This window comes from Vespa mandarinia, chromosome 9, assembly GCF_050613455.1.
Source record: "Vespa mandarinia isolate Hongniang chromosome 9, ASM5061345v1, whole genome shotgun sequence".
Lineage (NCBI taxonomy): Eukaryota > Metazoa > Arthropoda > Insecta > Hymenoptera > Vespidae > Vespa > Vespa mandarinia.
In genome coordinates, this window is record NC_140818.1 from 8,210,801 (window position 1) to 8,238,316 (window position 27,516).

At 28.2% G+C, this 27,516-nt stretch overlaps 4 protein-coding genes and 1 long non-coding RNA gene across 22 annotated transcripts in view; 2 read left to right on the forward strand and 3 right to left on the reverse strand.

Annotated features, from left to right (window-relative positions):
- Window positions 1–4,356, reverse strand: part of Lrch (Leucine-rich-repeats and calponin homology domain protein) — a 71,695-nt gene extending 67,339 nt beyond the window's left edge. For all 4 annotated transcript variants that reach the window (XM_085659476.1, XM_035862925.2, XM_085659475.1 and 1 more), the window contains exon 1: window positions 3,760–4,356. In XM_085659476.1, the coding sequence (XP_085515602.1) occupies window positions 3,760–3,946 (187 nt within the window). In that variant the 5' untranslated portion in view covers window positions 3,947–4,356. The remainder of the gene's footprint in view (window positions 1–3,759) is intronic.
- A 140-nt stretch (window positions 4,357–4,496) lies between these two features.
- Window positions 4,497–7,800, reverse strand: mEFG1 (mitochondrial translation elongation factor G 1). Its single transcript, XM_035862926.2, has 9 exons — window positions 7,589–7,800; window positions 7,345–7,503; window positions 6,764–7,262; window positions 6,376–6,640; window positions 6,107–6,278; window positions 5,727–6,017; window positions 5,422–5,625; window positions 5,018–5,329; window positions 4,497–4,941 (listed from the first exon to the last, which is right to left on the reverse strand). The coding sequence occupies exons 1-9, from the start codon at window positions 7,661–7,663 to the stop codon at window positions 4,678–4,680; spliced, it is 2,241 nt and encodes a 746-aa protein (XP_035718819.1). The 5' UTR covers window positions 7,664–7,800; the 3' UTR covers window positions 4,497–4,677.
- A 128-nt stretch (window positions 7,801–7,928) lies between these two features.
- On the forward strand, window positions 7,929–9,649 carry PQBP1 (poly-glutamine tract binding protein 1). Its single transcript, XM_035862927.2, has 6 exons — window positions 7,929–8,193; window positions 8,355–8,464; window positions 8,534–8,709; window positions 8,786–8,966; window positions 9,054–9,217; window positions 9,330–9,649. The coding sequence occupies exons 1-6, from the start codon at window positions 8,124–8,126 to the stop codon at window positions 9,520–9,522; spliced, it is 894 nt and encodes a 297-aa protein (XP_035718820.1). The 5' UTR covers window positions 7,929–8,123; the 3' UTR covers window positions 9,523–9,649.
- Window positions 8,820–9,875, reverse strand: LOC118440213 (uncharacterized). Its single transcript, XR_004837786.2, has 3 exons — window positions 9,717–9,875; window positions 9,025–9,472; window positions 8,820–8,958 (listed from the first exon to the last, which is right to left on the reverse strand). It is a non-coding gene; the product is annotated as an uncharacterized LOC118440213 (long non-coding RNA).
- A 71-nt stretch (window positions 9,876–9,946) lies between these two features.
- Trpm (transient receptor potential cation channel, subfamily M) lies at window positions 9,947–27,027 on the forward strand. 15 transcript variants are annotated; one of them, XM_035862906.2, is made up of 22 exons: window positions 9,947–10,105; window positions 10,857–11,019; window positions 11,368–11,537; window positions 12,107–12,216; window positions 12,525–12,607; window positions 13,586–13,642; window positions 14,213–14,399; window positions 14,472–14,685; window positions 14,845–15,004; window positions 15,100–15,236; window positions 15,348–15,504; window positions 15,599–15,761; window positions 15,931–16,239; window positions 16,363–16,909; window positions 16,990–17,201; window positions 17,321–17,488; window positions 18,849–18,908; window positions 19,958–20,170; window positions 20,325–20,673; window positions 20,865–21,010; window positions 21,099–21,689; window positions 21,820–27,027. In XM_035862906.2, the coding sequence occupies exons 4-22, from the start codon at window positions 12,154–12,156 to the stop codon at window positions 22,984–22,986; spliced, it is 4,983 nt and encodes a 1,660-aa protein (XP_035718799.1). In that variant the 5' UTR covers window positions 9,947–10,105; window positions 10,857–11,019; window positions 11,368–11,537; window positions 12,107–12,153; the 3' UTR covers window positions 22,987–27,027. The 15 variants fall into 15 exon arrangements, with proteins under 15 accessions (XP_035718799.1, XP_035718802.1, XP_035718804.1 ...); XM_035862908.2 differs by lacking the exon at window positions 9,947–10,105 and adding an exon at window positions 10,350–10,398; XM_035862907.2 differs by lacking the exon at window positions 9,947–10,105 and adding an exon at window positions 10,409–10,692.
- Window positions 27,028–27,516: the final 489 nt, after the last annotated feature.

Here is a 27,516-nt window from a genome sequence, read left to right on the forward strand (position 1 = left end):
ATGTATATACAGTTGCGTGCGTTACGTAAAGCCATAAACTCTTCTTTCGACGGTCATCGTACCGATCGGATGTGCGGCTCAACATACCGTTTCTCTTTCTCTCTTTTTCTCTTTTTCATCTTCTTCTTTCAGCATATCTAAGCTGATTAAAAACCTGCCGTTGAAACCCGCAAAATTTATCGAAAATATTTAACTTCTATTCAAAGGCAGAAAAAAAAAAGAGATGAAAAGAAAAGAAAAAGGTAATATATGAATAAAAAATAGAGAAGAATTATTAACAATCGAAAATAATGATCAATTTGTTCTAATGATTAATTAGATGTAATTTTGATAGAATTACAGATCATATGTGCCTTTTTTTTACTCTCTCTCTCTCTCTCTCTCTCTCTCTCTCTTGCTCTTTCTTCTTCTTCTTCTTCTTCTTCTTCTTCTTCTGCTTACATCTTTCTTAAGCTGATTAAAAATATGTAATCGAAAGTCGCAAGATTCATCGAAAATTGAAACACGTCAATTAAATAAAAGAAAGAGAAAGAAAATTACAAATAAATAAACTAAACTAAAATAAATTAAAATAAAAAGAAACAGAAAGCATTGTTAAAATCGAAAATAATGAAAATAAAAAATTTGTTTGTCCTAATAATTAATCAAATGTAATTTTTGTTAGAGATTGCAAATAATAAATTCATAGTCATAATTTGAATGTAACGCGTTTAAAGATAAAAAAAAAAATATATGTATGCAAAAAAAAATGTAGAAAGAAAAAAAAAAAAGAAAAGAAAAAAACACACGCGTATTCTATTTCGAACGATCGCAAAATTGACATACTCGAAACGATCGAACGTAACTCGAGCGTAAAACATCCCATTCTAGACTAGTGCCGATCTTTTCGAGCGTGACCAGAAATGATCGTCGTAATTTCATTCAAACCTGTTCGCAAAGCTGTACGAACAACAACGAACAATCAAACTTTCCTCGATCGATAATCGCGCGAAAGTTCTTCTTTTCCTTCTTTTTCTTTTATTTAAACAAGTTGACGAACTTTCTACGATGAAAATATATTTATCGGTTTTCCGATTATCGTAATCAAACGACTATAATACTATCATTATTATTATTATTATTATTATTATTATTATTATTATTATTATTATTATTATTATTCGTAGAAAGGACAGAAGAGAAATTTTTTTTCTAACAGTTATATTACAACGGTTCATATGATCTACGGTAAAATTATGATTCATAATCGGAGAAATTTATTCTTCAGTCGGACACCCGTTAAACATTAGAAACTTTTGTGAGAGTGTTTAAATATTTATAATATTTCCAATAGATTTGTTATATTTTCTCGTTTAAAAACTGCACACCATTGTGCGATCGTACAGTTATTGATTAAAAAAAAATTGATCTTAGTTAAAATTACTATTGATATGGCAAAAAAAAAAAAAAAAAAAAAAAAAAAAAAGAGGAAAAAAAATACGATTTTTTATTCGCAAATATAGGTGATACAAAATTTATATTAGACGGCTCGAAGGGAATATTAATGGCTTTTGCCGTTAATACGTAAATCCGGTTGATAGAGAGAAACATCGATCGTGCATCGATATAAGTGAAATTTTATTAAAGATTCATTTCGTTCGAAGTGAATATCGAATAGCCAATATACTCAACAGAAAATCTCATAGTGAGATAGAATTTAACGTGCCAAAGTGCGATTGCGTGCATGCGTGCGTGCATGCGTGGGCGTGACTGATATACAAATATAATTGCATATCTATCGAGGTATTCTCGAAGCTTGGCCAATTTTTTCAGGATTGAAGATTAAAAGAGAGATCAAATCTAAATAAGTAAGTAAATAAATACGTACTAGATAGAGGTCGAAATAATAAAATAAATGTATTTCCATGTTTAACGTGTAAATAAATGTTACGTGAAAAAGTAGAAAATGTTCAATGTCAAATAAAATAAAATGAAATAAAATAAAAAATATATAATACAGTGAAATATTAATTAAAATAAAAATTTTTCTAGATGGGGGGAAAAAAAAGAAGAAGAAGAAAGAAAAAGGAAAAATATAAAAAATGAAATAAAATAAAAAATATATAATACAGTGAAATATTAATTAAAATAAAAATTTTTCTAGATGGGGGGAAAAAAAAGAAGAAGAAGAAAGAAAAAGGAAAAATATAAAAAATGAAATAAAATAAAAAATAACGAGAACTCGTCTCTCGAAGTCTGTCGAAGTAAAAAGAAGAAAAAAAAAAAGAAAAAGAAAGAAAGAAAGAAAGAAAAATAAAAAGAATGATAAATCGTTTAGACTGAACACCCTTGATTATAGGATATATTCATACATATCGTATACAAGTCGCACGTGCCACGTTCTTCTGGAAATCTACGGCTCGTATAATAGCACGTGTTCTCTACGGAACACCGCTAGTTTGACTCTTTCGAGAGATTACTCACGCTCTACGGTATTTATTTCTAAGATATACGAATCGTTGTTTTGTTCGTTGATCTTACGGTAATCTTACGGTGATCTTACGGTGATCTTACGTTCCTATTAATCGTATTATACTAAAACATTTCCTAATAAATAAATTTATATAATTTAAGGATAAAAATAACAATTATTGAGAATATATATATAAATATATATAAATCGGAGAATCCATTGTTTTGTTAGATTGTTCTTGTCTCTCTCTCTCTCTCTCTCTCTCTCTCTCTCTCTTTCTCTCTCTCTCTCTCTCTCTCTCTCTCTCTCTCTCTCTCTCTCTCTCTCTCTCTCTCTCTCTCTCTCTCTCTCTCTCTCTCTCTCTCTCTCTCTCTCTCTCTCTCTCTCTCTCTCTCTCTCTCTCTCTCTCTCTCTCTCTCTCTCTCTCTCTCTCTCTCTCTCTCTGTCACTCTGTCTCATAATTCTCTCCTAATTATTTTCCATAAAAATATACATAATAAATGTGTAATATATAATAACACCGGAACAAACTCACCAGATAACAGTAATCGATCTGTCGCGACACGAACGCATATAGTTCGTCGTGCGTTTCACTTGGAGAAACCATATATACGTTTTATCTTAGAAATGCCATGGAACAAGACGATTGGTTAGATTCGATGATCCTCTATGTTTCGATAAGTCGACAGATTCATAGATATTAATTAAACTATAATGTTAACGTTAATAATGTTTGTTTAATTATTTATATTATATTGTAACGTTAAATTTCGTAAAATAAAATATATAATATATAAATATATAAACGAGCTATGTAACAGAATAAATAAATAGACGGAATCGCGATCTTGACATTACGATACTTAACTGTCACACGTTCGATCAACCTTAATTGAAGTCGTATTGACAAAAAATCGATAGAATTAAAAGTATATATATCATAATAAACTATACTTTTTGATGGTTCTTATTCTTCCATTACTTGTATTTCTTTTTCTTTTTTTTTTTTTTTCTTCTCTTCCATTCAATCTCTCATTTGTCATGAGTGACATTGCAAACGAATTTTTAAAAGAAAATTGAAAACGTCTGGTAAAAAACGTTCAAAGTTTTTTCTTCTTCTTCTCTTCTACGTTGTAACTTCGTTAATGGGAAAAGAAATGCGATGATCGATCGAGTTAACAATGAACTTATATTAGAAATAAAGAATTAGGAAGAGAGAGAGGGAGAGAGAGAAGGGAGAAAGCGATATATATATATATATGTATATATATAAAGAAAGACAAGGATACAGAGAAAACGATACTTACCGGCTATCACTGTATCCTGCAGATTATATTTGGCAGCGCCAGGTTTGCCGACTTTTGGAAAATCCTTGAGCTTTCTGCCGCTCAACTTCAATTCGCCACTGAGATGAGCCTCCTCCAGGATCCGTTCGAGACTCCTGGTGAGTTGCTTTTGTATGTGGCCGCTCATGTTCGACGCGACCATCGCCATGTTACATTTTTTTTTTTGGACACACACGCGAAAGCACGACTGCCAGAGAGAAAGAGAAAAAGAGAGACAGATAGACAGACAGATAGATAGACAGACAGCAGAGAGAGAGAGAGAGAGAGAGAGAGGAAGAGAGAGAAAAAGAGAAAAAGAGTGAGTGAGAGGACCTCCTCCGATCTAACCACCCCACTACGCGAGGAGACACGCACACACACGTCCTCAAGTACGACAGGAAAAAAAGGGAGTTAGATTAAAGCGCGCACGAGCCACCCTCCTTCCTTGCTTGCCACTGCGCTACTGATCCAAGAGATACTGTTAACGTGTCGCTTCGCGCTCTTCGATCGCGACGCCACCTATCGAGATTGTTCAAGATGGCGCTACTACAAACCTTTCACACGAACGTTTGGCGGTACTTTTCAAATGATTTTCTGCTTATTCGATTTATACAACATATTTCAAAATATTCTATCGCATTACAATCGTAAAATTTATTTTACAAATTATATAACATTTCTTATTATTCTTAGATTAATCTCTACGATGGAACGCTATTTATATCATAGTCGTTAATATTTTGAATGTTATCGACCAGTTTTATTAATTATAATTAATTCGCTTATTATTAATAATTAAATTATATCACTTTTATATATATATGTATGTGTGTGTGTGTGTGTGTGTGTGTTTGTATGATATATGCAATTCTGAATTGATCCTAATAATTTGTTATCAACTTAATTTCGTTTTTGCTGTATTCCTAACTCTAAAGATTGTTGATATTCCGTAACTATTTTTTCTTGTACTTCTAATCCACATGGACTGTATCTTGAATATTCCATAGTAAATTCACCCTTGCCTTCGGTCGAACTTCGTAATTCTCTTATATAACCGAACATATCATTAAGAGGTATTTCAGCGTTTATAATGAACCATCCTTCATTGATGTCTGTGTTAACTATAATGCCTCGCTTTTTATTAACATGTCCTATTATGGTACCCTAAGTATAGAAAAATAATTTATCCGATTAAATTCAATATTGATTATTAAATTTGATATCATTGGATATATCTTACCTGAAATTCTTCCGGTGCTATTATTTCTACTAACATAATGGGCTCTAAAATATACCATGAACCTGATTCGAATGCATCTCTCATGGCTCCTTGAGCAGCTAAATTAAAAGCGTAATCCGAAGAGTCAACGCAATGCTGCATACCATCAATCAATCTAAATTTCAATCCAGCTAATTTATGTCCACTGAGATATCCTTTCTGACACATAAATCTGAAGCCCTTTTCAATACCAGGTATATATTGTTTCGAAATGTTCATTCCGACGGTTTCATCCGAGAATAGAAGTTCAGTATTTTGTTCGGGAGGCAATGGCTAAAAATAATTTTTGTTTCTAATCGTAATCCTCTAATAAAAAATATATTGTTTATATACATACATATATATATGTATAAGTATTCTTTTACCTCCAAAATACCAATTACACGTCCATATTGACCCGCTCCACCAGATTGCTTTTTGTGAAGGTAATCAAAATTATATGGTTCTCGTAATGTTTCACGAAATGCAACTTTAGGTTTACCAAGTATAACCGGACAATTATATTCACGTTCTAATCTTTGCGCATAGATTTCTAAATGAAGTTCGCCCATTCCAGAAACTATATTTTCCTAAAAACGTTAGTATTTTTTTTTTTTAACATTATTACGTTTATTATTATACGGATATAATCAATATGAAAAATCTTGAAATTTTTTTTACACATTATTACCTTATTATCTGTATCATAGTAAAAGTGGAACGTCGGATCTTCCTTTGTAAATCTTGATATACCTTTCGAGAAATATTCACGATCTTTGTTATTTTTTACTTGAATTGACATAGATACAACAGGATCGGGCACGTGAATTGATTCCAAAGATAACTGTAACTTTGGATTGGTAACAAAGGAGTCACCTGATGCACAATCTATGCCAAATAATGCAAAGATATCTCCGGCGTAAATTGAATCAACGTCTTCCAATTGATTTGCATGAAGACGAATTAATCTAGCTACGCGCACCTAAATATGTATATATATATATATATATATATATATATTTAAAATTAATAATGTAAATTATATATGTTTTTATAAAATAGCAAACAAACCTTTTTATTTGTTCTAGTATTATAAATAAAATCTGTTTTTTTCAACATTCCTTGGTAGCATCGAAAGTATGTTAATTGTCCAAATTTTCCAAGTTCTAATTTAAAAGCTAAACTGACAAAGGGATGCTTGTCAGAGCGCATAGGATTTAAAACAATTTTCTTACTTTCATCGCTGTAAATAAAAAAAAAAAATTATTTTACAAATTACTATAAATAATCATTTAATTAATTGTTAAATATAAATTGATACATTGATAAATAAATTTTACCCAGTGCTTTCATCAAAAGCCAAATTTTCAATTTCGCCTGGATTTGGTAAATAATCAACAACTGCATCTAACAATGGCTGGACTCCCTTATTTTTTAAAGCACTTCCAACGAGAACAGGAGTGAATGTTCTTTTTAAACAGGATCTTCTTATTGCATCCTTTATATCTTTTTCTGTAGGTTTTATCTCGTTTAAGAATAATTCACCAAACACATCATCGACATTGCTCAAATGTTCAATTAATTCTAATCTCGTATCATCTGCTTCTGCAAATACATTATACACGATTTATTAATATTTATCAATTATATATATAGATATATATATATATATATATATATATATAAAAATAAAAAAGAAAAAAAATCAATATATTTTCTCTTACATACCAACTCTCATATTCTTAGGAATTTCATCTTCCCTTACAATTTCTCCAAAATTGCCATCAAAATATAATGCTTTTTGAGAAATTAAATCTATTATTCCTTTACAGTTACTTTCTAAACCAATAGGTAATTGAATAAAAGCTGCATTATGTCTTAGTTTTGTTCTCATTTGTTCTAATACTCTTCTTGGATTAGCGCTCATTCTATCTAATTTATTTATGAATGCTAAACATGGTACATTGTATCTTTGCATTTGACGATTAACAGTAAGAGTTTGCGATTGAACACCCCCGACCGCACATAAAACCAATATTGCCCCGTCCAATACACGTAAAGCTCTTTCTACTTCTACAGTAAAATCTACGTGTCCAGGCGTATCAATAATATTAATATTATGATCCTGCCATAATGTATAAGTTGCAGCAGATTGAATAGTTATTCCTCTTTGTCTTTCTAATTCCATACTGTCCATTGTAGCACCAACATTATCCTTACCTTTTACCTATTATAATGACAATTATATATATAATATAATAATATATAATGAAATAAAGAATAATTAATAAGTATTTGTAAGTATTTACTTCGTGCATTTCTTCTATACGTCCAGTATAATATAATATACGTTCTGTCAATGTCGTTTTGCCAGAATCTATGTGAGCAGATATACCAATATTTCTAATTTTTTCGATAGATTTATGCTCCGCAAATTTTGCATGAGTTGACCAAAATCGTACATTTTGCTGTAAATTTAATGACAAAGTTAAATCATATCAAGTTATTTTTATCTAAATTATTATCCAATTATAAAGAGGTTAGAATTTTTACCTTGGAACTATATATATTCAATTGCGATAATCGGCTCAAATTTATAGACCGACTTAAAACTGTTATTATTGTCATGATGTTTCAATTGTTTTCTTTTTTTATGCTTTCATGTAATTTCACGTCAAATACTTTTTTTTCTTTTAATATATTAAGAATATTATAAAACTAACTATACGAATGAAAGGACGAATGTACCTACATTGAAAAAAGCGCTATCTCTTATATACTTTGAACTACTAGCTTACTTTAGTTTATTATCCTATCGATCATGTAGCATTAATCGATAATAATTGAAAGCGTGAAAGTTAAAAGAAATAATTTATTTTTTAATGTGACTTAAATAATTTTACATTATATCAAAAGTTATCATTATTTATTAACAATCCTATCTTATGTTCATAATTTCCAAAAACAATTATTAATTATTTCACAATTTTATCGTACACTATACAAAACGACATTGGCGTATACTTTATAAGTTTATATTTTACATGTTTATTAAAATAAAAGTGTAAGAATAATATTGGAAATAATAATGCCATTACCTGCTGCCTTAGTTGCACGTCTTGCAAAACGTGGACTTATATCGGGTTCAGAAAAACATGGTATGACATAACCTTGAAATAATTGTTTACAATTGAAATTCATTGTCAAACATAAGTTCTATAAAAAAAAAAAAAAAAAAAAAAATGAAAGAAAAGAAAAGAAATAATGGCTTAGCTTCTTTATATTATTTACTTATATTATTATCATATTAAATTTATAGATTCTACAAAGAAAGAAGCAAAAAAGAAGGTGCACGAAGAGGTAATTGCTGAGGACTATGATAATGCAAAGGATGAAATTACTGAAATTGATATTTCTCAAAAATTTATGGTATGGATAAATTTAATATGAAATTTAAATTTATTAATGAAAAGATCTTATGTGATATATTTTTAACAGGGTTACAGTGGTTGTCCTAATAAATATAATATTTATCATGAATGTACAAAAAAATGTAAAGAGTTATGGGGACTTGGTCATATTCAACCTTCAGATAAATATTTGAAACGTCAAATGAAATTAATACAGAGGTATCCTTTACCAGAAACATGGAAAGCAGTATATGATCCAGGATCGTAAGTAAACTGTAACATATTAATATATTATTAAATGGTGATTAATTTATAATATATCATTAACATGAAAATATAGAGGCCAGCATTATTATTGGGATTGGTCATCAGATTTAGTTGCTTGGTTACCACCTGGTCATCCTAAATGTCAAATATCTCAACCGGCGTCTCAGTTACGTGAAGAATTACATCTTAAAGCAGCTGATCAAGATGATAATATGTCAAGTGATGATAGTGGAAGTGAACAAGAACCTATGGAAGTAAATACTTGTGTTTTTTCACTTATCTCATGTATATATAAATATGTACATTATTTACCATAAATTTTGGAATCATTCTATGTACAGGTAGATGAAACTGAACCAAAAAGAGAGCGTAAAATAGAAAATAGAGGCAAGTATAAAGGTGCAGACAATAAAAGACATCAAAGATTAGATAAACCTGAAAACAAAGACAAAAAGGATCGTACTTTGGATCCTATGGATCCAGCGTCCTACAGTGACATTCCAAGGTATAAAAAAAATACACCTATTATACTTTCATACTTTTCTTTTTTTTTTTTTTTTCTTATGACAAAACGTAATTTTTTTTTTTCTTTTTTTTTTTTTTTTAATGTTTTATAGAGGAAAATGGTCAGATGGATTAGCTAGACATAACGAAGCTAAGACAGGTGCAGATACTACAGCTTCGGGGCCACTTTATCAAATGAGACCATATCCAAGTCCAGGCGCAGTTCTTAGATCAAATAGAGCAAGTAAACCGGAATCTGAAAATAATGGTAAACCTAAAGTATCGTTTCCTGAAAAACCAGAATGAATAAATATAATAAATGTTTTTTTCCACTGTCAATGTTCATCTGATCCAAATAAATTATTTTTTTCTAAATCATACGTATTAACTATATTGATTTGAAGTATGTTATAATTTTCTTATTAATATTGAAAACCATTGTTATCATTATTATTCGATTATTTCAAATATAAAATTCGAATAAAATTACAATACATAACCTTGTCCTAAGCAATTTCAACTTTTATGTTACAATAAAATGAATATATCGCGAAAAAGAAAATCGTCGATTAGTAATTAAATTCTCTCCTCCTTCCTTCTACCCTCCCCCCTCTTCCATCACTTTATATGGAACCATACGCGTTATGAAATGAAAAGAAAAAGAATTTTTCTTCTGCGTTTAATCTCATATCGCAGTATTGCCAATAGATTTAATTCGCTTGGTAGAGGTTAAAGGTGATCTTGGCCTAGTTTATCGTTGAACGATGCGGGGGAGCGTACTCGATATTCGCAAGGGAGGCAGTTTGGCACGCGATAAAAGGGTTGCAATTAAAAGTGTTCACATGAGATATTGTGCGAATAGTGTTTAAATGAGAGTAGAGAGAAAATGGTAATTTCTTTGTTTAAAATGTTTACGATAGAAAGAAACGGATGGACTCTTGGTAGTTAATGCGCAGAAAAGGAAACGAAAAAATCAAGCGAGCACCCAGAGAAAGTTTATATATATATATGTATGTATATATATATATATATATATATATATATATAAATAGGTGTGATATATACATATGTATATATATATATATATATATATCATCTTTTTCGTACACATGTATCTCGGAACGTTATCAGGGTGCATCGTGAACGTTTCTGCAAACGTCAGTGATTGGTGTTAATTGTTTGGTACGACAAAGTGAATTCAATTTATTCGCAAGGCAGTGATCGAACACCAACGCAAAAATAGTTATCAAATAGCTAAAGGAATTTTCCAAGTGAAAGAAAAGAAAAGAAGATAGAACAAAAAAAGAGAAAAACAAAGCGAAGGAAGAAAAAAATAACCGATAACAGTTTATACATATTTTTTTTTTTTATTTTTTTTTTTGTTTTTTTTTTTTTTTGTTTTTTTTTTCTTTATGTTAGATGCACGCGCGTGATGCACTACAATAATCAACGAAGGATCTTATCTCTACTCTTTTGGTTCGGTCAAAACGTTTATATATTTTCATATTCGTTATCTCTATTTTCACTATTTCTTCACGCGTTTCTCTAGCAAAAAAGAAAAGAAAAGAAAAAGAAAAAAAAGAAAAGAAAAAAAGAGAGAAGAAACGCTCAAGTCCATGAATAATTATTTTCTGCTCCAGTTTAACTTCGATCCTTCGAATATTATAAGACGCGAACGGATCATGTGCAATCCCGTGAATTAAACGTGACAGAAAGGTTAGCTCGTCGTTAGGCATACAACGGACAGGTATGACAGGCTCTTCGTTTCCCGCCGTTCGATTTCAAATTTGGATGATATCATTCGTACGTGTTTATTATCCATTGTATTTAAATACTTACGTAGACGTTTTAGTTGTGAGGGGGAAAGAAACAAAAAAAAATAAAAATAAAAGAATCGTTCGAAATAACACCGATATGGCACGCAATACGAAACATTTGCCATAGATAATTACGTTTTATTGTGCAATATTCAATTCAATTTATTTTTATTATTATATTATGATCCGTGATCAATGTTCGTCATTTCATAACTATTTTAATACTCTTTAATTTTTTCTCACGCATGATATATATATATATATATATATATATATATATATCTTTTATTTTCTTTCCTTATTCTGTTTTTGTTCTTCTTTTTCTTTTCAGCAGATGTCTCCAATTAATTGGGATTTTTATGTGAAGTAATTATTATTGTATCATATCGTAGTCAAATCATGTGATTCTCATGACTCCTTTGAGAAAATATCCACATCTATCGTGGATGTTAAAAGCGTTATGTGCACATAGGAATGATAGATAAGAATAAATCCAGCCGAATGGTAAGACTCCAATGGATATATATAATTTTATATTAATTATTTCTAAAATCCTGTTTGTTTTGTTTTTCTCTCTTCTCCTTTCTTTTTTCTCTTTTCTTCTTCTTTTTTTCCCCCTTTTTTTTTTTTATATGTATATATATCTTATCTTTTGGTCTAATATATCCAAATAACATGGACTTATAATCCAATTCAATTTGTATGGCAAAAATATTTTCCTGAAGTACTTTCACTGATGTCTATTATTCTTATCTTTTTAATTTATCTTATCTTTATGACATGTGGTGGTAGTAACTCTTCATTATTATTAGCTCTAGTAAGTATTCTTAATTACAATATTCTGAGAATTATTCAAAAAGATACATTAACTTTTTTCTTATTGCATTTGTACTTTTCTTTATTTGTTGTTTTTATAATGTTATTTTCTTTTCTTTTTTTCTTTTTTTTTTTTTTTTTTTTTTTTTTTTGTAATAATATATATATGTATCATCGTTTTGTTTACGTTCTAACCGATTAATTTAATATGTTTTAATTATTATTTATCAATGGAATTTATATTGTCAAATTTATAGACTGATTAGATTTAGTGATCACAAGAGTTGCATTTCCATGTATCATCATGGCAATTGGAAATATTATTTGCGGTGCAAATACTCCTAAAGTCAAGAGAAAAAAGGCAAAGGTATAATATGTATTTTTTTTTTCTTTTTTTGTCATTGTAATTTTTTCTTTCTTTCTTTTTTTTTTGTTCTTTTTTTTCTTTTCTTTTTACTTCTTTCATTTAAATTATTAACAAGGATTTACTTCAGGTATTTTACCTTATAGTACTCTATTGCCATGTTATAGATCATTAAAGACTACTATGAAAAAATTATTGATTTTCTTCTATTTATGTATTATAATAAAAGTAAAATATATTAATTTTTAAATGATCGATATATATATATATGTATGTATATGCATGTTATATCTCTATATTTTATATTTCAGGCAACCGAACGCAGTTGGATAGAAGCAACTTTTCAAAAAAGAGAATGTTCCAAGTTTATTCCAAGTGCTAAGGATGAACATAGGTAAAAATATACATTATTGTTATATTTATTGAATAATTATAAATATATTATATTTATAATTCTTTATGGGTGTGAACTATGTATTTATGTATTTTATTTTATATCAAATAGACAATAGTTCTATTTTACAAATTTATATATTATATAACATGATAAGGCATTTAGAAAATGTACTGTTTTGAGAGTTCTCAAAAATAAAAATCATTCTAATAATATATAATATTGTTCAATTAGATAAAAATAGATTATAATATAGGCTGTAGTGTATGTATTTTTAATCTATTACTAAACATATTTTTTAAATAATACATAGACATATTTTGTAAGTATATGCACTGCATATGTATATCACTATAATTATATCACTATTTTAACTAAGAATTTTAGATGCATTATAAATCAGAATTTGGCGTGTGCTATTCAGTGTGTTTTATAATTTAATCTACTTATTTTAAGAATAGTTTTTTAACAAGTCGTGAATTAAAAAATTTATTTCAAAATTTTATTATTTGCGTACTTATTTTTAATACTCTATTACATCATTCTAGTGAGTTGGAAAATAGAGAATATGTTACATCATCTTGGCTGTCACTAACTGCTTTACTAGCTTTCTTATTTATTGTACCAAGTCTTTTTCAAACATTGTAGCCAAACTTGTCACGTACACATCTTTTATTTCTGACATATTTCATTTCAATGTACAATAATGTAAAAAAATATCTTTTTTACATCTTTTCAATATCCATAAGTTTTATTTTAATAATTCATTCAATTACAATAACGATGTGTTTCATTTGTTTTATATATCATATTTATTTTATGGAAGAAGAGAGAAAAAAAACCGATTTAATTTATATTATATTGTGTTGTGATATATTTAACTTATGATTTATTTTCAATTATTTATACGTTCAATGTTGTGTTTTTGTATATTCATTTCCATTTGATTTATTTTTCCTGATTTCATTCCGTTTATAGGTTCACAGAAGTACAGGGAGATAAGAATGCAGAATACGATGTGATCACTTCTTCCAGGTGAGGTTTCATTGTGGATTCTGCTATAATCGTCATTTCGTATGCTGCTTTCTTATGATCATAAAATTCATTCTCAATATATTTTATTTATTATATTAATATTTGTAATGAATATAATAATTCATTCATGAAATTCATTCGTTTTTTCTTTTACTTTTTATTTTGCTTTATGTTTAGTGACTGACATTTATTGCATATGTGTATATACACATATCTCTCATTATTCTTATATTATTTCTCTTGCGTTATAATTAACTTTTGATCGTGTTATCCAGTTGAGAAAATCCTGAAAGTATATTATGGGAATGTCATACTTTATAGCATACGCAAATGTTAAATGCAATACAGCAGTATGTATTAAAATAATTATTATATTATGTAAGAAAATTAAGTGGATTTAAAGAAAAAAAAATATATATATAATATTATATTTATATTATTATATTAATATTATTATATATATAAAATCTTAATTTAAAGAGCTAAGCATTAGGTATGGTTTGAGAACTTCTCTATCAAATAAATAATTCATTGTTTATAAAGGCAAATAACTATAATTTGTAATTACAGATGTTGTTGTGGTTATTCTTATACATACCATTGTGGGACTGGAGCAGATGTCCCAAGTTATGCCAACAGTGGTTCCATAGAGAAAGAACGTGAGCAATGGTCACCAGGAAAAAATACAAATCCTTATCCAACTGATGCATATGGTACTATTGAATTTCAAGGTGGACCACATCCAACTAAAGCACAAGTATAATTAATATTATATAAAATTTATAATTATATTTTTATGATCCTATAACAATATCAAATATCTTTTTAGTATGTAAGATTAGCTCATGATACTCGGCCAGAACCTATAGTACAATTATTGTGTCGAGAATGGAATTTAGGATTACCTAAATTATTAATTACTGTTCATGGTGGTCGACCAAATTTTGAATTACAGCCAAGTTTGAAAAAAGTTTTACGTAAAGGTTTATTGAAAGCTGCTAAAACAACTGGAGCTTGGATTTTCACAGGAGGAACAAATACAGGTTTGTTGTATAATTTAATGACGACTGATAAAAAAAAATTGACCGAATAAGAAATATCTTACTGGTATCATCGTAATCATTCTTTCTTCTTAATAATATCGTATTCATAATATTTCTTTTTTTTTTTTTTTTTTTTTTTAATTAACATTTATATTTTAGGAGTTACACGTCAAGTTGGCGATGCATTGCTATTAGAACGATCACAACGACAGGGTCGAGTAGTAAGCATAGGTATAGCTCCATGGGGGGTATTAGATAAAAATCACGAATTAATAGGACGTGGTGAAGAGGTACCATATGATTGCCTTTCTTCTCCTTGGTAAAAAAAATAATTTTCTTTACGACACAAATTATATCTTAATATGTATATTAACAGACCTATTTGTTTTTTTTCTTTTTTTTTTTTTCCCCCAGGACAAAATACACAGTTCTGAATAATCGACATGCTTACTTTTTATTGGTGGATAATGGTACTGAAGGTCGATATGGAGCAGAAATTGTATTGCGTAGAAAATTAGAAAAATATATATCTAATTTAAAACTACAGCCGTGTGAGTCCTAGTACGATAGAAATATGCTTATTTGGTATTTTAGCAATGAAACATAATAAACGATACACTTATATATAATTTTAATTTTATAATATAAAATTATTATTACAGATACACACAGTAGCATACCTGTAGTGGCATTAGTAATTGAAGGAGGAACAAACACGATACGTTCGGTATTAGAATATGTTACAGATGTTCCTCCAGTTCCTGTTGTTGTTTGCGATGGATCAGGACGTGCAGCTGATCTCATCGCTTTTATGCACAAGTAATGCTTAACTAAAAGTTAATTAAAACATTCTTTTAAATACTTATAAAATATTTCATCTATAAAAAGAGAAAAAATATATTTAATCTCATAGATATGCTAGTGAAGGAGATGGTGAAACTGGAGATGGTGAAGGACCGTTGGAAAGTATGAGAGAACATCTTCTGGAAACCATTAAACGCACTTTTAAAGTTTCTGTTGAACAAACAAATCAATTGTATTCTGAATTGCTCCAATGTACCCGTAAGAAACATCTGGTATGATATTCAATAAAACATAAATTTTATAACAAAGCTCATTGGATATGACAGCAAGGAGCGTTCGGTATAATCGAAATAAAAAGAAAAAGAGAAAAAGAAAAAATAAAACAAAACAAAATAAAATAAAATAAAATAAAATAAAATAAATAATGTTATTTATTTTCAGATAACCGTATTCAGGATAACGCAAGATCGACCACAAGAATTGGATCAAACAATATTAACAGCTTTATTTAAATCCAAACAATTATCTCCAGCCGAACAATTATCATTGTCTTTAATATGGAATAGAGTGGACATAGCTCGTAGTGAAATTTTTGTATATGGTCAAAAATGGCCACCGGGTGCATTGGAGCAAGCTATGATGCAAGCTTTACAACACGATAGAATCGACTTCGTTAAATTACTTTTGGAAAATGGCGTATCCATGAGAAAATTTTTATCCATACCTCGTTTGGAAGAACTTTATAACACAGTAGGTCTTTTATCACTTTAGAATATTATTATGTTTATATTTTTATATATCAAGAGATATTATTAACTATTATGATATAATCAATAATTTTTTTTTTTTTTTTTTTCCTCTTTGATTAATCAGAAAGAAGGCCCATCGAATACATTAGGCTATATTTTGCGAGATGTACGGCCTAATATTCCACGTGGGTACATGTATACATTACATGATATTGGATTAGTAATCAACAAACTCATGGGTGGAGCTTATCGTGCACAATATACACGTAGAAGATTTCGTGTGATTTATACCAAAGTAATGAAAAGATCTGGTGGACAGCAACAACATATGCATCGGAATAGTTGTGTTTTAAGTTCTGGTACTCGTTATTATTCAGGATCTGGTAATAAATCAGACAGTTTGACAATGAGTTTGCTCGCCGAAACTGTTCCTGCTAATAGAGATACACCACTTTTTGATTATCCGTTCAATGAATTACTTATTTGGGCAGTATTAACAAAAAGACAACAAATGGCTTTATTAATGTGGCAACATGGAGAAGAAGCATTGGCCAAAGCACTTGTTGCCTTGAAATTATATAAAGCAATGGCTCATGAAGCTGCAGAAGATGACCTTGAAACGGAAGTTTACGATGAATTACGTGGTTATGGAAAGGAATTTGAAAATATTGGTACGATCAATTTAATTCGTTGAAACTGAAAAAAAATATATATATATAACTATTAATAATATTTTATTTTGTTAAAATAGCTTTGGAGTTATTGGATTACTGCTATCGTCAAGACGATGATCAAACACAACAATTATTAACATCCGAACTTCAAAATTGGTCTGGTCAAACTTGTTTATCACTTGCAGTTACTGCTAATCATCGTCCACTTTTAGCGCATCCTTGTAGTCAAATCATTTTAGCAGATTTATGGATGGGTGGTCTTCGTACTCGTAAAAATACTAATTTAAAGGTAAACATGAAAATTAATTTAATTTAATTGGATCACAATGGAATTTCCTCAAAAAAAAAAAAAAAAAAAAAAAAAAAAAAAAAAAAAAAAAATTTTTAATTGTGTATCTTTATGCAAAGGTTGTTCTTGGTCTGTTGTGTCCTGTTTATATATCACGGCTGGAATTTAAAAGTAGAGAGGAATTACAATTAATGCCGCAAACACAAGAGGAACATTTGATTGCTCTTGAAGATGAAAAAGAAGACAGTGATTCAGAACATGGTACATCAAATGGCCCGGATGTTGAGGTAAATATATGTTAAATTTATCGAAGTGCCTGGCGTCTTAGTCATTTTTTATGACTATGCGACTAAGTGTCCTATCAAAAGTATGTTTATGCATTTTTATATATTTAATCTCATATATATATATATATATATATATATATATATATATATATTTCTTTATATTAATAGTTCGAAAATTAAAAGATATATATCATCCATAAAATAAAATTAATTTTCATTTTTCAATCATTTTTACAATGAAATCAATGTATCAATTTTTTCATATCTCTCTCATTCTCTCTCTCTCTCTATATATATATATACATATTAACATTTATAAAGGAAATAATAATTATATTATAATAATTATACCATATAATGATAAAAAAAATAATTATATTTTTAAAGAGAAATATCTTTTTCCTTAAAAATGTATTTTTGTTACTAATTATGAACTCAGAACACTGGTGGCTGGTTTTAAAGTTACAATATTGTACAGGATGCACACGTAGCTTCTGTAAGCTTTGCATTTACAATAATACATTATTTGCTTATGACTAAAGTAGCACTATAAAAACATTAAGTACATTTTGTCTTTTTTTTTTTTTTTTCTTTAGTTTATCATTCAAATTTGAAAAGCTTAATCTCTCTTTCATAAAGCAAAATAATATTTATCATATTTATCATATTGAAAATGTTACTCGCCAATACCGATTAATAAATATATTTTTTGTAATTATTATATATTGCTTTACATAATTCATCGTTTAAATAAATAAAAAAATATTCTTTTTTTTTTCTTTCTTTTTTTTTTTTTTTTTTTTTTTTTAATTTTATTCCTTGAAACTTATTTAATCTTTAATATTTTCTAAAAGTAATATTTTTAATATTAACAAATTTTATCCTCATTTATAATTTTAAACCATTTATTATCTCTAATAATATTTATTAAAAATCTCACTAATGCCTGATATGAGCGATTTGGAATGTATTGATTGGAATGTTTTGTTGTAAAATTGTCTCATGAGCCATAAGAATTAGTAAACCTTTTTAAAAACAATGTTTCAAGTTGCATTGTCTCAATTTAAAAGCGAAGGTAATATAAAACTCAGTTTTATTGAAGTTGGAATAATTGAGATTGACAATATTTATTATTATTCATATTGCTCATATAGTATATACACATATATATTATACATATAGGCAGTATTATTAATGTGTAGTAGAATATAGAGATTATGTTGAATGAGTAATTGTATTATTTTCAGTGTATTTCTATTTTCTAAGCGCTTGAAAACATATGTTATTAAACACATTAAGAGGGTACTCATCAGTTGTTAATACGTAGACTGTGTGGGTATGCATAATAATTATTTTTTAGAAACGTCTGCGCAGGAGCCTCAGCATACGCAACAAATGCAGCAGCCATCAAGGCATTAAGGTATATTTATACTAACCTGAGCGCAGCGATTCTCTCTATAAAAACAATTATGCACTTTCTGATGCACCTTCTGGCTGCTTTTGTTTATATGTTTCTTCATATCGTTAGGCATAATTTTATCCGCACTATGTTCTCTTGTTTGTCCACTAAATTTTTCTTGTAGTGAAAACGTATAGTGATAATGTCCAATTAAAATTAAAGAAGAACGTGTGGATCAGTACTATGTTTTGAAATAAAAGTAATTATCAAAAAAGAAAAAAAGAAAAAAAAAAACAAGAAATATCAAAAGATCTTCCATATATATATATATATTTGAAATAAAATTAATTTTGCATTCTATTCCTTTTTTGTTACTCTTAAATGTGAGTAAGGTTTCACAATTGTTTAAATTTTCTTGTGAGCTTCCTTGTTATGAGTTCATTTATTTTAAAGTATCAATTTACTAAACTGCAACTAGATAATACTGTTAGCATGCTTAGTGTAACTGCTTCATTTTACAAATGTGTTTTATATTCCAATGAAGCCCTTTTTGAATAAATCTTGTTTCCTTTAAAAATGTGTGTTTATATAAGAATTCATAAAGATAATATTATTTTCAACGATCTATCCATTGTTGTTTATATAATTGAAAGTAAATATTTTTTCAGTTTTCTCTTTTTCTCGATACCTGAAAATATGTTTTGTCACATTTATGTCACTACCTTTCATATCCTGCATATTACAAAATCTAAATATTGTCTGTTATTTTTACATAACTTTCTAATCTTAGAATGTAATTTGTCATTTTATCCATCTTCTATTTTGTATTTAATCATGAATGCATATTACTAATAGCTTAATATGTTGTCGTCGTCTTCATTAAAAATTTTATGTAATTTTTGTTTATTCATATGTCAAATTTTCATATGAGTCTTGCTGCTACTTTGTCAACGAAATAAAAAAAAAAAAAAAAAAAAAAAAAAAAATGTCCATACAGTTATTATTATGAAATACGTGATGTCCTGTATTGTACATATGAAATTTCTCACACTTAATGTGCTTTTGTGTAGGCTTTAATTAGCAGTGAACATTCTACAACAGTTGTAAAAGAAACGATTGTACAAGAAAATGGCAAAGTATTGGCAGATAATGATGAAGGAACACATCGAGCTTATGGCATTCGTTCGGACTATTATGACAACAAAAACAGTAGACCATTACGATTGAAGAAAAAATTGTATGAATTTTATACAGCACCAATTACAAAGTTTTGGGCCAATGCTGTAAGTATATTTAAGGATCACTTTTATTTTTTTAATGATTTTATTAATGCAAATCCTTTTAGGAAATTAATATATTTTTGTTTGATATAAATAATAATTAATTCTTTATTTATAACTTTACATTGCTTTAATATTTGGACTATTTCATTTTCAGATAGCATATATTGTCTTTTTACTTTTATTTTCGTATTGTATACTTATACAAATGGGCGAACATCCATCGCTAGCAGAAATCTATGCAATTTCTTACATCTGTACATTGGGATGTGAGAAAGTACGCGAAATAGCAACGTCAGAACCGGCAAAGCTCTCACATAAATTTAGCGTTTGGGCCTGGAACATGTGGAATCCTTGCGACGCAGCCGCTATAATATTTTTTCAAATCGGACTTGCTTTGAGATTACGCCATTCAACTTTTGATGTAGGTCGAGTTATATATTGCGTTGATTGTATTTATTGGTATTTAAGAATACTTAATATTCTTGGAGTCAACAAATATTTAGGTATGTCTTATTTAAAAATTTATATTTTAAATATATGTAATTTTGAAACTTCCAAAATATGCAATTTATAAGTATATTTAATTACAATATAATTTATTGTATATATATATATATATATATATATATATATATATATATATATATATATATAGTGTATTTCGTAATTGTAAACAATAATTATTGTTGAATAGGTCCATTGGTCACAATGATGGGAAAAATGGTAAAAAACATGATATATTTCGTGGTCCTATTATTAGTTGTTCTCATGAGTTTTGGAGTATCAAGACAAGCTATATTAAATCCTAATGCAGAACCAAAATGGCGAATAGTCCGTGATGTAGGTGTTTTATTTTTTAGCATTTATAGAAAATTATTTCGTAATGAATATTTATATGTAATAGATATTTATTTTTTCTCTATTATAGATTTTTATGGAACCTTATTTCATGCTTTACGGAGAAGTGTATGCGGACAATATAGATCCAGATTGTGGAAATGAACCAGGCATGCCGGAATGTCTTCCAGGTCGTTGGATCACACCAGCAGTTATGTCCGTATATCTTTTAGTTGCGAACATATTATTAATAAATTTATTAATCGCGGTTTTCAATAATATATTCAACGAGGTTAATGCCGTTGCACATCAAGTATGGATGTTCCAACGTTTTACGGTTGTGATGGAATATGAACAAAAACCAGTTTTACCTCCGCCACTTATCGCGGTCTGCCATATATATTTATTAGTAAAATATTTATTGAGACACCTGACGCGAGGTAAAAGGAGTACAGGTGAAACATGCGACAATGGTCTCAAACTATTTCTTGAGGCTGACGATATGGAACGTTTATATGATTTTGAAGAAGATTGCGTTGAGGGATACTTTCGTGAGCAAGAACTCAAATTACAAATGTCTACCGAAGAACGGGTTAAAATTACAACGGAAAGGGTTGAAAATATGCATCAGAAAATAGAAGATATTGATAAAAAGGAACATACGCAGAATGCTTCGCTTCAGGTAATTGAAATTAATCGATCGATGATTAAGAGAGAGAAAAAAAAAAAAGAAGAAGCAAAAGAAAAAAGCTATAAGAAATGTATAAAAATGTTATAAAAATTTATTAAATATTTGATATTGAATTTTCTAGGCCGTAGAATTTCGTATTCGCAAATTGGAAGAATTAAGCGAACAAACATTGGCACATCTTGGCGTAATACATCGTTTCATGGCAACTCACATGCCCAACGAAGGATTTCCTACTTTTGATATAGACATTCGTCAACGTAGAGTCTCCGAAAGATCGGATGCTTTTTCAGAGACTGACTCTCATACCCAATTACCTAGTCTCATATTACGACGTAAAAGACTTTTGCGTTCTCAAACAGATGCCACTTTCTTAAACATAGAACAACCATTGGAGGACGATGCCTTGAAGAATTCTGAAACTATAACGTCTCGTGAGAATCTAAGTAGAAACGATTCCTCTGTGAGCATCGTTGATCCTCAGAATGTTCAAGAAGACGTTAAGACTACTGCAAGCCAAGAAAGCGAAGTGAGCAAAGATGTAGGAGAAGTGGAATCGACGATAAAAAAAGAAGTATCATTAGAGAGGGAAGTTAGTAGCGAAGCTCCTGCTTCGGAACCATTGAGACAAGACTCGACCGAACGTCCAATTAGACAAAATAGTAGAACACGTTCTGAATCCGACGACGTGGTAATGATTCCACCGCCAAATATACAAAGAGGCGTTACATGGGCAGAACCACGCGTTGCAGTGATTCCATCGTCCGTAACTTCGGCCGGTAGTACACAAAGATCAATCCTTTTAGCAATGCGCGCCGAATATACTAGTATTACTGACGAATTAGAAAGTTATTGCGGTCTTCTTAGTCCACCAAGAACCCCACCGGTTTCTCCTCCATTATCAAGGAATAGAAATGTATCGGAAATTAATAATCCTGAGATGGCTTGGCAAATAGAGAATGAACATTTAAGGGATGCCGAGGAATGCGATTATCAACAAATGGAAGATTTAATTCAACGGCGTTACAAAGAGGACGAAGATGAATCCAGTAATCCACCTGAGGACGGTGCTACTGCTAATTTCTTTGCCATATCCAACGAACATCGTCAATTGCGAAGATCTTCTGCGATCGATGAAGACTCTCGTAGACCACCACCTACAATCAGCGTTACCAGAGAGATTGAGCAAACACTTTCACGGCCACCTGCGATAAGAGACGCCGAATCTCCCGATCCTAGCGATAAGAATATGAGTACTGTACCAGCGCCAGCTTCTGAAACTATGTGTTGAGGTAATCCAAAACATCATTCACACACTATACTTACTGTGTGTGTGTATGCGTGTGTGCATGCATGCATGTGCGTGTATGTGTGTGTGTATGTGAGAGAGAGAGAGAGAGAGATCCGATTCAATGAGGCTATAGCTTAAGTATCTCTTAGTTAGACATTTTTCTTTTTAATTGTAATCAATCGAATTTGTACAATGAATCGTAGAGTTCTCATTTTCTTGAGAGAAATCATAATATCGAACATTAAAGAGCATGAAGCGAACGTAAAAGAATTTTGCCGTCTTGCAAAATCTTTGCCTTTTTTTTTTTTTTTTTTTCTAGATCGATTGCTCTGCGAGCAATTGAACAATCATTTTTTTCATGACTTCTTATTCGCTAATAAAATCATTTAGTGTATTCAATGCGTTCATATAATGCACACATAACAATACATTTTGTTTATAAGATAAGGCACTTTTGAGAATTTGACATTTTTACGTGAGCACTTTTGGTATCTTTTGTGAACTTGAAGCTATATAGAGTTCACTAATGGCATAAATTTTTGTGCCTATTTGGTGGTACAATGTCAACCGTATTAATCCATAAAAAAAAAATATCAATTGTTAAGCCTTTTTATATATATTAAAAAAAAAAAAAAAAAAAAAAAGAAAAAAGGAAAAAAAAACGAAGAAAAGAAGAAAAAGACAAAAAAAATCGTCATTTATGAGATCTTTTCATATGATCATAACGAAAATATGTACTACTTCTTCATTTGTACTTAGGAAATTATTGTATTACTGTTTGTTATATATACATACATATATATGTTTATATATATATATATATTGGTTATAAAACAGTAGTACAATATTATAAATAAACTATTGACATTTGTATGGTTATAAACACTTTAGTGTCACCATACATTTGGAATTTTACTTTTCAATATATAGTACTTAGCGCTTTTATTTCATATAGAAAGTTTTTCTTTTTTTAACTAAATATCTTTTAAAAAGCTTTAAGCAGGAATTGTAAACATTTACGAATATTTATTAAAAATGAAATACATATGAGAAAACGAAAAATCAAAGATTATATATATATATATATATTTATTTATATATATATGTAAAATGTTTTTACGTAATCTTATTTATTTTACAAGATAATAAAATGCTAGGCATAATGTTAATTAATTCGTGTTTTTTCTCTAGTATTGAAAATATATTACAACAATAACAAAAAAAAAAAGAAAAAAAAAAAAAAAGAAAGAAAAATATAAATAAAAAAGATACAATTTAGGATCGACTTCACTACTGTCATTCTCAGCTTTATTGTCTTTACTGCCGGATACTTTTATCATATTTTGACATATATATACATATATATATAGATATATATGTATATGTATATATAGGGCCTTATAACGCACTTTCTACTGCGTCAGACTCAGACTTCACGGACCATTATAAGCGAACCATATCACGCGGATATGTTCCACGGAACTAGGCCAATCTGCGTTAGTACAATTTCAACTATTTAGAGGAACTTTGATACCTGTATCTAAATTGCCTAGTTATATAGAAAAATATATTGTGTATAGCTTATAAATGTTTTAAGATGAAGTAAAGCTTGGAATAATTGTAGAAAATATGTATTGTATTCTGACACACAAATTGGTACTCAATTATGTCGCTCATATTTTAATAATATGGTTTGGGTTTTTTCTTTTTTTCTCTCGGGTTTTTTTTCTTCTCTTCTTTTTTTTTTTCTTTTTTTTTTTTTTTTATCCAACATCTCATAGTGTTCCAATTATAAATATCACACAGTGATATTATTTAATATATTTAATATCTTCTGTTTGAAATATATTATTATAATACTAGTATTTTTCATTATAAATTTGAATATCATTATAAACACGATTATTAATAACATTTCATTAATATCACGTACAAATTTAGAAGTATCATTAAGAAATTATACATTACATGCTCCACTAATATATGAGTTACATTCTCCAATTAATTTATAATTGTTGTATGAACACATAATATTGGTTTTGGTGCTTTAATAAAGCATGAAATGTAATATTCCAAGGAGATAAATAATATCTAATATGTAAAATTTTAGCACATTAGCACGTAAAACTCTTAACTTGAGATACTATTTCTTTGTATCAATATTTAAAAAATTTGTAAATGTTCATTTGTATATAATATCAATGTATCTGTATATTTAAGAAATTAAGTGCCATGCCATTTATGTATATGTATATATGCATACATATATATATATATATATACACACACACGTTATATACGTTTATTGATATTGCAACATAAAAAATTTTATAGTTTAGAAGATCATGCATCGTCATTCATGATGTTCCTTAGTTCAATTTTATTGCTATGAAGAATTTAAGTAAAAGTTTTAGCAAGAATTTTGATCACATTTTTTACATATGTGAAAGTTTCGTTCTTATTTTTATTTAGAATGATAATATTTATCAAGAAACTTCTTTCATTGGAGTGATAATATAAATATGGCAATGTGGTAATTTGTAAATATAACTATATAAGTAGCTAATAATTTCTTTAATAATACAATCAACTAGGCAAAATGTTTCAATATCATATATATATATATATATATATATAATTCGAATAGGACTAGTCATATGATACATAATTTTATTATTATTATATGCTAAATTGTGGAATATAAGCATAAGCACTGAATGAATAGCATTAATATATCCGTTAAGTATGTTGGAAAACATAAGTTATTTACTATTTACTATTCGATTATATTGAAATTATATGCGTCTTAGAAAATTTCGACATGTTAAAAATTATAATAAAAATGTTAAAAGTGAGAGCTTTGTTAATGGTTCGGCTTATGAGATAAAAAAGAAAAAAAAAAAAAAAAAGAAAAAAATAATAATATTCACATTTTTTTATTAGAATAATATAAATATTTGTTATATTTAAAATATTGAATTACTTGATATACTTAAACAATTTATATCTCAATCTCATAAACCGATCCTGCTCATTATACATGGTCGTGCTACTTTGGCAAAAGCACTTTATTAAAATTTTTGATGATATAACGTGGATGTAACACGCAATATCTCTTATACTGACATTTCTTCTTATACATATATATATATATATATATATATATATATATATATGTATGTATATATATATATATCATTAACTTACGAAAGAAAAGAAAAAAAAATATATAAGAAAAGAAAAAGGAAAAAAAAAAGGAAAATGAAAAGAAAACTCTAACCGTAAGAATTCATATGGTTCGTTGCTCTATACAACGAAATTGTTAACTTATTCGGTAATAATAATTGTGGGGATATAAACATTTTTCTACTTACATTCGGAGGTGTCTCTCTAATGAATGTTTGATATGTAATTTTCATTGAATTTCACAAAATAGACAAATCTTCTGATTGTTGAAAGAGAAATAATAATAATAATAATATTAATAATAATAAATACTAATACTAATAATAATAATAATAATAATAATAATACGAAAGTATGAGGAGAAAAGGAAATAATATAAAAGATAACGTATGTAAACGTATTATAATACGTAGCGTGCGTAACGTGAGATTATCGACAAAAAAATAAAAAGAAAGAAAAAGAAATAAACAAAAAAGAAAGAAAGAAAGAAAGAAAAAAATGAACAAAGAATCGAATATTTAAACTTGTACACGAAGATCTTCGGCACGCATATGCGCAATTTTCAAATCAAATCCATTTGATCGATACGATCAAAACGTCGAAATAATTCATTAGACGATATTCGTATTCGTCGTGTTTTAAATATTTAAAAACTTTACCTCGAGGAAAACGACCCTTTGTACTCATTTATTTTCTTACAATAATTCTTCTCTCATTCGAAAAATCAAAACAAATATGATTTATCATAATTAATAGATATATAAAAATTATATATAACGATAACGATCTCTTGTATATGACCCGATATTATATATGAAAGTCATTTCTATGTTATTTGAGATATTTAAAAAGACATATTTTATGTCATACATTATTATCAATATTATTATTTTTTAATTATATAATATAATTATTTTTCTCTCAAGAGCAAATAATTAAATATATTTCATTTTTATTAAAATAATTCAAAATACTATTTTAAAAATATTTTTTATTTATTTATTTGCTTCTCTTTTTTTTTTTTTTTTTTTTTTTTATATAATATAGTTATTTTTCTCTCAAAAGCAAATAAACAAATAGATAAATATATATATATATATATATATATATATATGTATATATACTTTTTTCGTTTCGTTTTATTATAAAAAAATAATTTTGAAATAATTCAAATTCAAAATGAACGAAATATCTCAAAACGAAAAATATATAACTTAATGATAACTTTCGTAATAAACGGATCGTATGTACAAAGTGAGATATTACAAAATTTCCAATGTAAACGTATGTGTTCTAAATGGTAAAAATTATAATGTATTATTAATATCAATGATATATATATAT